This window comes from Cheilinus undulatus, linkage group 15 (assembly GCF_018320785.1).
Source record: "Cheilinus undulatus linkage group 15, ASM1832078v1, whole genome shotgun sequence".
In the NCBI taxonomy this organism is placed as follows: domain Eukaryota; kingdom Metazoa; phylum Chordata; class Actinopteri; order Labriformes; family Labridae; genus Cheilinus; species Cheilinus undulatus.
Genome location: NC_054879.1, coordinates 27797740 through 27810438, shown reverse-complemented (window position 1 = coordinate 27810438; position 12699 = coordinate 27797740). Strand labels below are relative to the sequence as shown.

General features: G+C 36.2%; 1 protein-coding gene across 1 annotated transcript in view; it reads right to left on the bottom strand.

Annotated features, from left to right (window-relative positions):
- Nucleotides 1-8263, bottom strand: part of cryl1 (crystallin, lambda 1) — a 42154-nt gene extending 33891 nt beyond the window's left edge. The window contains exons 1-3 of the mRNA XM_041807209.1: nt 8129-8263; nt 7266-7373; nt 5281-5407 (exon numbers count right to left, since the gene is read on the bottom strand). Of these exons, the coding sequence (XP_041663143.1) occupies nt 5281-5407; nt 7266-7373; nt 8129-8169 (276 nt within the window). The 5' untranslated portion in view covers nt 8170-8263. The remainder of the gene's footprint in view (nt 1-5280; nt 5408-7265; nt 7374-8128) is intronic.
- Nucleotides 8264-12699: the final 4436 nt, after the last annotated feature.

The following is a 12699-nucleotide window of genomic DNA, read 5'->3' as shown; positions in this document are numbered from 1 at the left end:
TGCTATCGGTTCCTTGCCGTTTACGTAGAATAACAAAGCATTTTGGCAGCATGACAGCAACCATTCACAAGAGCTATACAGTCACTACCAGCAGCAGGTGGCTGTGTAACAGGTTCCATTGAGCACTGTGAGCCTGAATTGTAATTCTGGTGCTGATCAATGTACGATTCAACCTAAAATGTTTAGTTGGCTAATCTTGCTCAACCCTAGTGGTATAACAGGACACAGCGGATAGTCTATCCCCAGATCAAAATACTGCCTAATCTTTCTGCATGTGGGTAGCAGAGCACTAAGGCAACACTGGCAGACAACACTGCCATTAGCTGAAGCTAAGGCTACCAGTGACAGGCAGCTGTGTCACAGTTCAGACAGAGTATTTGACTCGAGTAGAGCTGAGCTTATCAAAAATAATTACGTCATCTAACCATATTTCTTGTGCTGACTACAGGGGGGTGTCAAGTTTTATTATTTAGCCAGCTGATTATGCACATCCCTAGTTTTAGGTGCAGAGTGGCTAATGTTATATAAGAATGAGTGCTTAGGCATTGTGTCAGCTGGGTACCTCTATGTGTTTTGGTATCATGTACCCATTTTCCTTATTTGTTTGGACTGTTTCTTTAGAGTTGTCCTCTTGATCATACTATTTCCTCGATTACATAAAACACACAGCTGTTCACTCTCTAGATCAGGGGTGTCAAACTCATATTGAGTGCGGGGCCAGATTTGCTCCAATGAGATGTCCTGAGGGCCGGACTATTTAGGCCAGAAGTGTCAAAGTCAATCACGGATTCTGAATTTAGGCCTAACTTAAGAGCCTAACAAGGTCAACATTTAACCATAAACTGTCAACCTCATTTTCCCCATTAGTAAAATATATACAGTGCTTAACAAATTTATTAGACCACCCTAACCCTAACCAAAGTAAGGTTTATGCCACAGCTGCCCTAAATTAACAGCACTGGTAAACCCGAGACTCGACTCAGACTCGTGATTTGGGACTTGTGCACAGTCTTTGGTTTTTAATATTTCCATCATGATCTCTTGTCCCCTTGTTATTTTTTGCCCCTTTCCTCCCCTTACGTTTGACCGTTTGTGCGCGGCTAATAAATTTGTTAAGCAGTGTATATTAAAAAAAACGCTGATAACAAATCATTCTGAGATGAAAAAAGTCAAAACGCTATACCCTAACTTTAAAGGCTCAAAGTCTGAGATAAAAAGTCAAACTTATTTGTTAGAAGGTCAAAACACAAAACTTAAAGGGAAAATACAGTTTTTAAAAGGCAAATACTTGTGATAGAAAGTCAAAATCAGAAGTTCAAAAGGTAAAAATATCACTTAGAATTTTAAATTGTGAATCTTGAAGGTTAAAATGTGACATGAAAAGGTCAAAATGTGAAAAAAAAGTCAAAATCGTAAGTTTAAGTCAGAATTGTGACATGCAAAACTTCCTTACTTTTTATCTAATTATTTTTACACTGTACTTTTTCAGATTTCTATAATTTAACAAGGATTTTTTGAATCATTAAGGTAAAGTTTACACAGACCTTGTACCGGTAGGCCAGTTATAATACAAAAATTATCTTGGGGGCCGGATACAACTGTACCACAGACAGGATTTGGCCCCCTGGGCCTTGAGTTCTACACCCCTGCTCTAGACATAATCAAACAGGTAGCTTGTTTTTTGATGAGCAACACATAACAAAATACAGCTACTGAAAATATTTTGACATGTGTCAAAGGCAAATTTTTGTGGTGTTAAGATACCAGTGAAGCCTCATTCATGTGGTCTCTGTAGAGCATGGTGTCTATTAGCATTAATGAGTTCAGCATCCACTGTTTGACACATAGCCACAATCTGTCAGCACCACTTTGTAACTCTGATTTTTTGAGTACACTTTGTTTTCACCCTTACTTTACAAAGTATCACAGCATAGATACACATTTGACTTCTCACACCAACACATAGGCACTCTTTTGTTTTTCTTTGGAAACATCAAGCTACAGATGAAACTTTACTCTTTCTTTTTATGATTTAATCTAACCAAAAAGTTCAAGGCAAGTTATTCACACATTCATGAAACTGGATAAAACCAGTTTGGGTTTTGAACCATTTGCTGTGACAGTGTTGAAAAAGGAGTGGCTGCCAAAAGCTATAGCTTTGAGTTGGGATGCTCTTATAATAGCATTCACCTGTGTGTAGAACTGCAACAACTGGCTGAGCAAGCAGCATAGCCGCCTGAATGAATGCGTAATAACATGACGCTCCACTCATTAACAGTGTGACTACGTCAGAGACTTTCTGTTTCACAAAAACAGGACAGGAAGTGCTTTTCTACCTCGACAAAAATCTTTAAATAAAGTTCCAAATGTGTTTAGTTGTTCTTTTTATTTCTATAGTATTTTGGATACAGTTAGATTTATATATCGTTCAAACTGTGAAAATTAAGTTTAGGTTTTTTCATTAGTAGAGTGTCATATTCCCTCTTCTATTTAGTAACAATACATTTTCAAGTACAAGCACTGAGTTCATATGGGATATAGCTGTCCAGGAAAAAAACGTAGGAATGTTAGGAGGGGCTCTCTATGTACATTGTGGTATCTCTAAGTATGTCCTGTATTATTCACTCAACAAAACTGTGACATCATTTAGCTAATAGGCTAGCTGATTAAACCAGTTACCATAGAAACTCTTTAACTCTTTCTACCTATCTGGAAAAGCAGAGGTCAATAAGTGAGGTATTCAGTAGATGGTTTTATGCCATCAGGAACTGTAAGGTGACTATCTGAGCAGGAAACTTTGCATTCTTCCCTCTGTCTAATAAGTCTTCTATTGTTCCTGGTGAGGGTGGACTCACTGAGTATTGATTTATTCTCACCCTTCCTGACTCTGTAATGAAGAGCTCTATTGTCTGCAGAGTCAGAGTAACACACAGTTTTAAAAGTGAACGTTCCATTTTATTTAGAGGGCCTGTGTCACACCTGATGACAGAGTAGTGATAAACAGGTGTCCATTGTTGAGTGTGTTTGTGTAGTCATCTCAGAATAACAAAACAAGATGAGTGAAAGGGTGTTAAAGATGCCACCCGGGGATTTGAAGAGCATGACATGTCTTTCTACAACAACCTGCTCGTGAATCTTTGAGAAAGTGAAGCTCTGCTGTTGGTAGTGGTTACCATTAATAAGAAAGCTTAAGTAGGTTAAGTACTGCTTTAAGTAGGTCATGAGTCATAATATAAGACTGTATCCTTAGAAATATTTAATATATATTCAGGTTAAGTAGAGGACACTTATGTTTTAATTGAAAGTAAATACAAGGTTCATCTGAAATTTTATGTTAGAGAAGCTAGGTTCAATAATTTATCAGTCTGAAAAACTTGGTGTTAATGCTGATGAGATGACACAATCCAAACTCAGTCACTACTGCAGTAGTGAACATATCATAACACTAATTACTCTTTAATACAGAATCCTTAGCCATTGCTTAACCTCACCCACTGTTTTCAGATATGCTGATACTTTTTAAACTTAAAACTGAAATTTTTTTATTTCTAACCCCATTGAATATGGTACATGTAGACAAAGACATAGGAGGCCTCTGAGTCATTACTGGGGCTGTTCCACATTGGGTTTGAGTCGATATCTGGTATGCCATTATTTCCAAACTAATTTTAGCTGATACAGTTATTGATACTGATGTATATACACTTTTTTACAGTAAAGAACACCAGGAGTCTGCAATGCCAACTTCAAAGAGAGGATCAGTCACACAGAGCTGAAAGAGGAGCGGAGAAATAGGCAGTCTGGTAGTTGCTTCATGCTTGGGGTTTCGTTCAAAATGTTCAGGGTTCGCAGTAGGCCTCCTTAAGTGTGCAGCGCATTCAACAACCATCTATACTTAATGGTATGCTTCTACATACATTTTGCTAATATTTTAGGCCATTATACAATTTACACAACTGATATGTATAGTGAATACATCAGCTGTAATGGCAGAAATTTTCATATCTGAAGATACGCTTAAATTTTTAAGCTAATATCTGGTGGCACCAGTATCATGCCAATAATATTGTGCATCTATTCATTACAAGTTTCTTTTTAGAAAACACTTTAACTAAATATTAAATGGGACACTTATTACTATGCACTATTAAGCACCGTTGAAGCATTAGCTTATTAGTAGTTAGTCCTTAATGAATCCTCTTTAAAGCACTGTTTCTCTTAACAAGTACTTATTTGTATGTAGTGTACAGGGTAAGAGACATAAGATAAAATGAGATGAGATGAGACAAAGCGAGGCGAGGTGAGGCAAGTCAAGTCAAGTCAAGTCAAGTTAAGCAAAGTCAGGACAAGACAAGACACTTCAAAGTCATCAAATGCAATACAATGAAATGTCATTGTGGCAAACAGCCTAGAAGCAATACACAAGATTAAAGACATTTAACAGAAAACATTTAAAAATTAAGATTAAAAACCTTAATAACAAGATATTTTATTGGTAAGTAGTGCATGCATCTATAATGTGTTAAGTGATTCTGCTTTCACTCCTTATAAACACTTGATTCATAACTGTAACAAAGGTAAAATGAGCCTGACATTTACTTTTAAGATTGCAAAGTTTCTTATGTTCTTCTGGTCAATGTTATTACTACTCCTTTGTGACAAATGATAAAGGTCTTTGAAAGTTACATGACCATGTGACTACTTGCTGCCTGGACACAGACTGAATTAGCAGGAAAAAGCAGCAAACTTCCACAATCCTGTTTAACATGGTCCTACTAGTAGTTATAAAATTCAGAGAATGAATGCAGGAGCAATGCTTTGTAGAAATGAACTATGTAGTATTACTTAATCCCTCATTGATGCTTAATAGTGTGTAGTTGCTATGGAGTGTCACCCTTTTCCCAGTGTTGGTCATGTGGCGCCCTCTTAAGGCATAATAGTGTAATTCTGAAAATGGCAAAACAATGGAAGTCTAAATCTGCATTCATGTTTTATTGTTTGTGACTTTAATTTATGCATGGACAGACCAACAGTTAAACATACAGTACTGAAATAATATCAACACTGAAGAGTACCTACACCTCAGTGTTATGACGTGCCAAGAGTTTGAGAGTGGTAATCAAAATCTGAATACATCTGGTGATGAATTAGTCATGCTAAATATGAAAAGGGTGAAAATGTTAATAATTAACTGGCGCCAATTAGTCTCGATTAATCATGTGAGAGAAACAGAGAGAGGTGTGTGCTTGTATTGCTGCTGGGTGTAGTTTGGTGTGTCACCTGGACAAAGAAGGCTCCCTCCAGTGCCTGAGCCAAGTCATCGTAGCTGCTGAGCAGGGCGAGCTGCTGTGTGGCCATCAGCTCACCTCTCAGCATGTTGGCTCCCTCTAACTCCTCCAGCTGCTTCCTGACAACAACACAAAGTAAAAAAAGCATTGCTTACACTCATCTGCATCCAAGTCTTTACATTTTAAAATCTATCCTGTGTGCATGTGGCTTTACTCCTATATTGATATAATCATGACTTATATGTACCAGCTGTGAATAGTTCATTAAGAGTCTCATGTAAAAGACAAAATAGTTTGGCCACAAACCCTCAAGGTAGTTTTTGAGGTTAGCTTTATGGTTTGGCGCATGATTGCTGTCAGGTTAGTTTTACAGTCAAGACAAAAAAATAAAACAATCTTGCTGTTTGCCACTTATATAAGCATTTTAAACTTGATTGATGATTAATCAGATGTTTTATAAAATGGGATCTAAACAAACCTGAATGCATTTGACAACAGAAATATGATATTAGTTCATAACATTTATAGACTGAGCTGATGTAAACCTGAAAGACCAGTGCGATGTCCCCCTCTGCAGTTCAAAGAGGCTTACTGAATCTTCAGAGCCAAAGTATAAAGAAAGGCAAGAAAAGCAGAAACTGGTAAGGTGTTTTCTAGCAGCTACGGTGAAATCAATTGATTTTAAAACCTGGACATCAAAAATTTGGTCAGCTTTACAGTTTCTATGATTTTTGATAATCTTCCAAGATGTTTTTGTCAGAAAGTGTTTTCCTCAGGAGACTTTCCCCAAAAGCACTTTGTCATTCCACACTAATGTTTAACCTGCCATGACTATGCTATGACAGTTATTAGACTTGAGCATGTGTTTTTCCAAGTGTTCCTATTAAAGCAGGAAGTCACTGATCATGCAATGGCCACGTGTCCTCTCTGCAAAACCTTAAAAGAAAAGGGGGGTTACATTTTGGACAGGGCTCTAATGAGTGTTCAGGAGCAAGTCACCATTACACATCTGGTTAATGGACCCTTCATGTTTTGCAACTCAAGACTTGTGAATGGAAAGCATTCCTTTGTTTGAGTTATGTGGGAGCATGGCGGCATCTAGTGGGGATTATACATGGGTATTTGTCTGGAAACAACAATTATGCAAAGCTTAATATACTAGGAAAATAATGAGCAAAATAAAAATATTATCAAAATCCTTTTCTATTAAAAAAAACAGACATCTAGAATAACCAGACAAAGAATTAATTCTTAATTTGTGGTACAACCACATTGGCTTTGTATTTCATTCTACTTAAATAAACAGACAAAACATTGCCAGCACATTAATAGTTTCAACAGATTACAAAGGACAGGCTATAATATAAATCTGAAATTTGTGAATACCATATGCTTAAAGGCATATAACGCCACTTCAAAGAAAAGATGGAAATGATCATTTGAGCTAAAAACAAGCTATTAAAAAAAGAAACTCCAAATCATGTCAGAAATAAAATGACAAGGTTAACTGAACTTATCCACATTGCAGGGATGCTCTGAGCACCAGAACGTTTATTCCTTTCAGCCCTCTAGTATTTATGAGTTCAACTGTGTTTTTGGTAAAATTCCCCTTAAATGTTTGTGACTTATATTTACTGGAATTCGGATTGCATGTTCATGCGCTGTTATCAGACAATATAGTATATTTCTCATAGTTAAAGAACACAGAAAACAATGGTGATTTTGAAGAATCATCATTATATACAGAAATGAAAGTACACTTCTAAGCATCACATTTTCACCCAAAAGGTGCAGACATAATTAAGTTAACCCAGCATAAATGTAGTCATCCCTAAGTTGTCTCCCAGACTTTTAGACATGATACATTTTGACAACCCAGTATGATGCACAGACTCAGTAACCTCAGTTTTACTTGAGACTGTATCAAATGCTGGTGTATGCTAGGAAACAATGGACGTATTGTGCAGTAGTGCTGACCTGATCTCTTTGATGGCATTGGCAGCCTGCCCTGGTTGGTTGTCATAGATCTTCACATTGTAGCCTCCGCTGATGAACACCATGGACCAGGAGCGTCCAATCAACCCACTGAAATACACATACAAATATGAGCAATAAGACATTTGGGATCGTATATCTAAAGAGGGCAAAACCAACATTGCAATTAACAAGTTACAGGGCAGAATTAGGGAATTGGCTTATTTTTTAACCTTAACCTGCCTTTTTGTTATTTTGTGCAGCTGTAAAGTGGCTATATCTTTCTCATCTCTGTGATTCCCGCGGTTAACTCATTTCCCATAGACATTACCACAATCAGAGGGGGAATCCTGCAATAAATGTAAGATTTCACTGGGTTTCGCCATTCTGTCCAACATATTTGAGCTCTGTCATTTAGTATTTACTTTCCAGGTCTGAAAAGGTCCCTTCATTTAGCTGAGTTTGCAGAAATGCACATAGGCAGGATACCGAAAGTTTAAGCGTACAAAAATACGCCCTTGTGTTGTCAAAACGGCGTCTTGTCTATGATTACCAGATTTATTGATACAAGAATTGAAAACGGTAACTTTGATAAGTTCCAAGATGTCAAATTAAATACAACTAGTTAGCTTAGTCAAGCTCTAAACACGTATTCGACATGTTCCTGCAGGTTTTGTCGCTATTTCATTACATTGTGCGGCACAACCTTTTTAGAATTGACTTAAGCAACTTAACCAATCTAGAAAGTAAAAATACAGTAGGATTAAACACATTTAAATGCTTACGTTTCATTCAGATTCATAGAAGCCAATATTGGCACACAATAAACAGCGTTATAACACTGAAACAAAGTTGTTTTTACTCACCTGCCAATTACGGTAATAACCTTCATGTCTGAACAACTCATTTCAGTCTGTACAGAGTTCAGATCGGACAAACTACTACGGTAATTCCATGAGAATCGTTGCACCGCCTATTTGGTGTCACGTTGCTCGACGACGGTAAGGCAGCCTAGAAGGTCCAAAGAGCCCGAGGGGATGAAGTCCATTGTATTGTTAACATTTAAAAAAAAATAAGAATACATCCTCCTTTTTAGTTACCTTTCACTAAGCTTAATTGTGTGTTTTATGTCAAAGACGTTATAAAAACCGAGATAGGTCTGTATGCGATAAAAGATCAGACGGTTAGCATACACACGTATCCTAGCAACGTATGAACTCAGCCTCAGCCAATTACGTTCACGCTCACATGTGACTGACGTGTATGCGACAAATCAGAGGCTCCAAATCTTAACCCTCCCACCCTTGCCGCTGTGAATTGTGGGATTGCTACTATGAGAAGACAACAAACCGTCTGTGCTGTAAACTCTTACTTCTGAGGTGATTTCTGCTAAATATTCGTAGATATTACGCTGTTTCACTTCATTACAGAACTAGCAATGGAACATGTGCATCTGGCTATGGAGTGAGGTCAGGGGGAACGATTATAATCCGACATTTGACTCCAAGGTAAGTTAGAAGTTACGCATTAACGTTATTAGGCACATCTGAAATTGGCTGCTATTAAGCAATTGTCAAGTAATTCAAAAACATTTAAAGCTACACGGTATACCTTTGAAGGGCATTAACCCGCTTATACATGGTCACTCACGCCAACGAAAATAATTATTAAAAGTACTAATTTATAATTTCATATGTTTTGTGATCAAAATAGAAAGTTTTACTAAAAACATTTTCTTTCCCCTAGCAACGCCTGAGGGCTTGACTAATAACTGGAATAGCCATTCCAATCCCATAATGTTCTTAGGGAATGTAAACATAGTGTTTATTTTTAAGTAAAAAAACTTGTGAATTTATTCCAGTCTTAAATTTCATATTTATCTGATTTAATTTTATGCTGCATTGTGCGATTGCGCGATTGCGATATGCTTCACAGTATTGCGACTGGCGATTGCAAATACGACATAATGCATAAATGGTATCTGGAGCCTACTTGCTTAGTAGTCAGTGAGAATGCAGCGAATGATGATAGACTTGAAGTGTGTACTTCTCTATTCAAAACATACAAATAAGTAACATGAAAAATAGGGGTAGGCCAGTGAGTGGCTGGGCTAATTATTGATGCCGACATTTGGTATTTTGTATTTGAAAATTTGGTAATTTTCTGGTTATAATTTGTGTTCTGGGTTAAAGGTGTTTTTTCAATATTAGCCCTGAAAAATATATCAGCCAACCCTTAAAAAAAAACAATACCTGAATTTTAAAAAAATTAAAGATTTTCCTGTTTTGAAAATAAAGGTACTTCTACAAAGTGCAAGAGTGGGAATATTATAAACTTAATGGCCCTTCTGCAGGTATTTGTTAAACCTTTTAAATATTGCTTAATACAAAAATAATTACAAAGTTGAATGCCATTAAGGAATTGCTTAGTCAAACATTGCAGTTATGATTGCAATTAGATTAATTGTGCAGCTTTATTTTGATTCTAAACCATCTAATCAAACCCCATCTCCAAGCATTTTATCTCTAAGCTTTATTACTTATTTTAATTAAGTGTGAAGTTTGTCTGTTTGCATGTAATACTGGCATTTCTTGGTTATTGTTATCCATTTACCATTGTAAACTTGTATTTATCATTTGTCTGACAACTTTTTTTTTTCATGTTTTTCCCACGTGTTCATGAAAATATCTTGTACCAGAGCGACTCCAATGCCTGAATTTTCTCCCAGTAATAAATGAACTACTTTTTTTTCAGATTGTTATTCTTTACACCAGGTCTGTCCAAACTATGGCTAAATGTTCCACCATCCATACTTCATTTGCACGGAACAAATTCTACATGAAATGATATTTAGACAATACTAGAAAGTTAAATTTGTGCTTGACTGTATTTACTTGCTTTAAGCACTAGGTACACATGGCAGTATCTCATGTATTCTCATTGTCTTATTGGTTGCTAGGGTACTGGTAGCTGACCCCCCCCCCCTCCCCAGTAATCAGATTGGCCCCCCATATTCTTGAAATAATTGGCTATTTACCTTGTTAGCCATCAATGAGCCAATTATTTAGCGTATCTTTACTTACATTGAAATAACTTTTATATCTTACAGCTGAAGTATAATTTGCCACATGATCCTTATTTTTGTGGCCCTCTGTGGCAAAAGTTTAGACTCTCCTTCTTTAAAAAAAATTGTTTCAATACATTTTTTATGCAATACATCTAATACACTCATAAATTCAGCATCTGTTTTTTGCATTGTACAGTAGAAATTAGGGCTGGGCGATTATGTCAAAAATAAAAATCAGGATTAATTGAACTTTTTTACCTCGATTATGATTAATGAACGATTATTCTACCCTCAATCTCCGACTCTGTTTGTTCTGTAAATATTTGTATAATTTTAGAACAAACAACTGAAAGGAACAGGCACAGATGAACAATTTCTGTTTATTCATTGAAACATTTGAAATCAAAACACACATCAGCTAAAATGAAAATGTTTTTTTGTAAAAAGTCAAATATTTTAATTGACATGGCAGGTTTACGTTGGTTAGAGGCTTAAAATGTCAGTATTGATTATTTTTGGATTAATTGCCCAGCTCTAGTTAAAATTCCGAAAAACAAAGACTAACTGTTGACCCATTTTTAGGAGTTGGAGAATGATGTGGACTTCCAGCAAGCTGTAAGGACCAGTCATGGAAGAAGACTGCCGGTGAGCATTGTTGAACGTTAGTACTGAGTATCAGTAGAAGGATGAAATGCATACTGATGATTCTGTTTTTGTCTTTATTGCCATATTTTTGAAATGTCATTTTTTTTCCATCCAGATGACTGAAGAATTTCCTGGCACAGCTATTGGAACTCAGACTTTAGGTTCTTCCTTTGGAGTAAGTTCAGTTAATTGGAATAATTGTGATGATGCCAGTTTCAGAACATTTATGAAAATGATATTTATGCACAGATAAGAGTAGCACAGTTGCTGTGTGGATAAAATTAGCTTTTTTTTTGGTGTTAACAGTGTAACAACTTCAAAAAGGACTGTTTCCACTGTATTGCAAACATTTAAAGATAAAGAATTGCCCCTGAAATAACTTAACTTGAAAGAGCAATTTAAGCACAAGCTTTAACTGCTATTGTCAAATAAAGTATACTATTGTCAAATATGGTCTTGCATAATAAATGGGCAGGTAAACATGACTAAATTATTCTCATCAATGTTATTGTTTCATGAAGTCTCGTGTTCCCCTGGCATCTTCAATGGGCAGACTTATGACAGGAGCTGTGCAGGTGAGTGAGAACGACAAATAGATAGAGATTGTGCATTTGAAGTCCAATATAGTTTTTAACAGGCATAAGTTGACAGCACCAAATCACAATTACTATCTCATGTGTAGTGAATTTATTTTGACCACTGTTAGTTTTATTTTTATTTTAGGTTTCATTGTTGACTCTGTTCACAACAGGCCAATATCATGTATTTAAGACTTAAAGATATCCTCATTCTTTGCCTGATATTTTAATGGAGCTTTATTTATGCAAAGAAAACTGCAAAAATATGAAGCCATAATTAATATGTTTGATTCTGTTTCTCTGCTAATCTGAAATGTGACAGGATGGAGCAGCTCGACCAATGACTGCTGTCAGAGCAGCAGGTTACACCTCCTCCCTCGTCCATGGTGAGTTTAAGGAAGACACAAATGGATATCTGTTGTAGTTGTTTTTGTGATACATTCTCCTTAAATATGTGTGGATTTGGATAATCATATGATTTTTCATTTGACTTGTATGCTATTTCCGCTTACAGTGTGCGCAAATGATAACTTTTGAAATAACCAAGTTGTATAGAGTCAGTGTGGGACAACAAACTGTTTCAATTTTTATTCACTATAACCGTCTAAAACTAAATGAATTAAAATATGAACCTATACAAGATTTTTAAAGATCAGTCGGTGATTAATCCAGGTGTTATTACAGTGATAATTATGGGTATAATTTTTATTTTCAGGCTCTGCCTTTGACCCTCTGGGCCAGGCTAGGGGCCCTGCTCCTCCACTTGAAGCAAAGAACGAGGACACGTGAGTTGTTATCTTAGAATTTACATCAGTGTTTCACTGTTTCTTTTTCAATAATCCCTGCATCCTCCAAGCTGATTGTTTTCCTTGGAAAAAACCCCAATAAATTCATATGCATTTATAGGCTCCTTATTACATGAACTGTGTGAAACTGTGAAAATTCGATTATTGAAAAGCATTTTTAGTTTAGTTATACATTGCAAAGGATGAGCTGTACAGCTTTCATCTGCTACTGCATTACAGCTTTCATATTTGATTAAGAGACAAAATCGTGGGTTCTGTAATTCTTATAATATTAAGTGAATGCTTAACAGCCTTGAACGGAAAAATCTTGTGAAGTGGTGGAAAAAAGCATCTTTGAACAT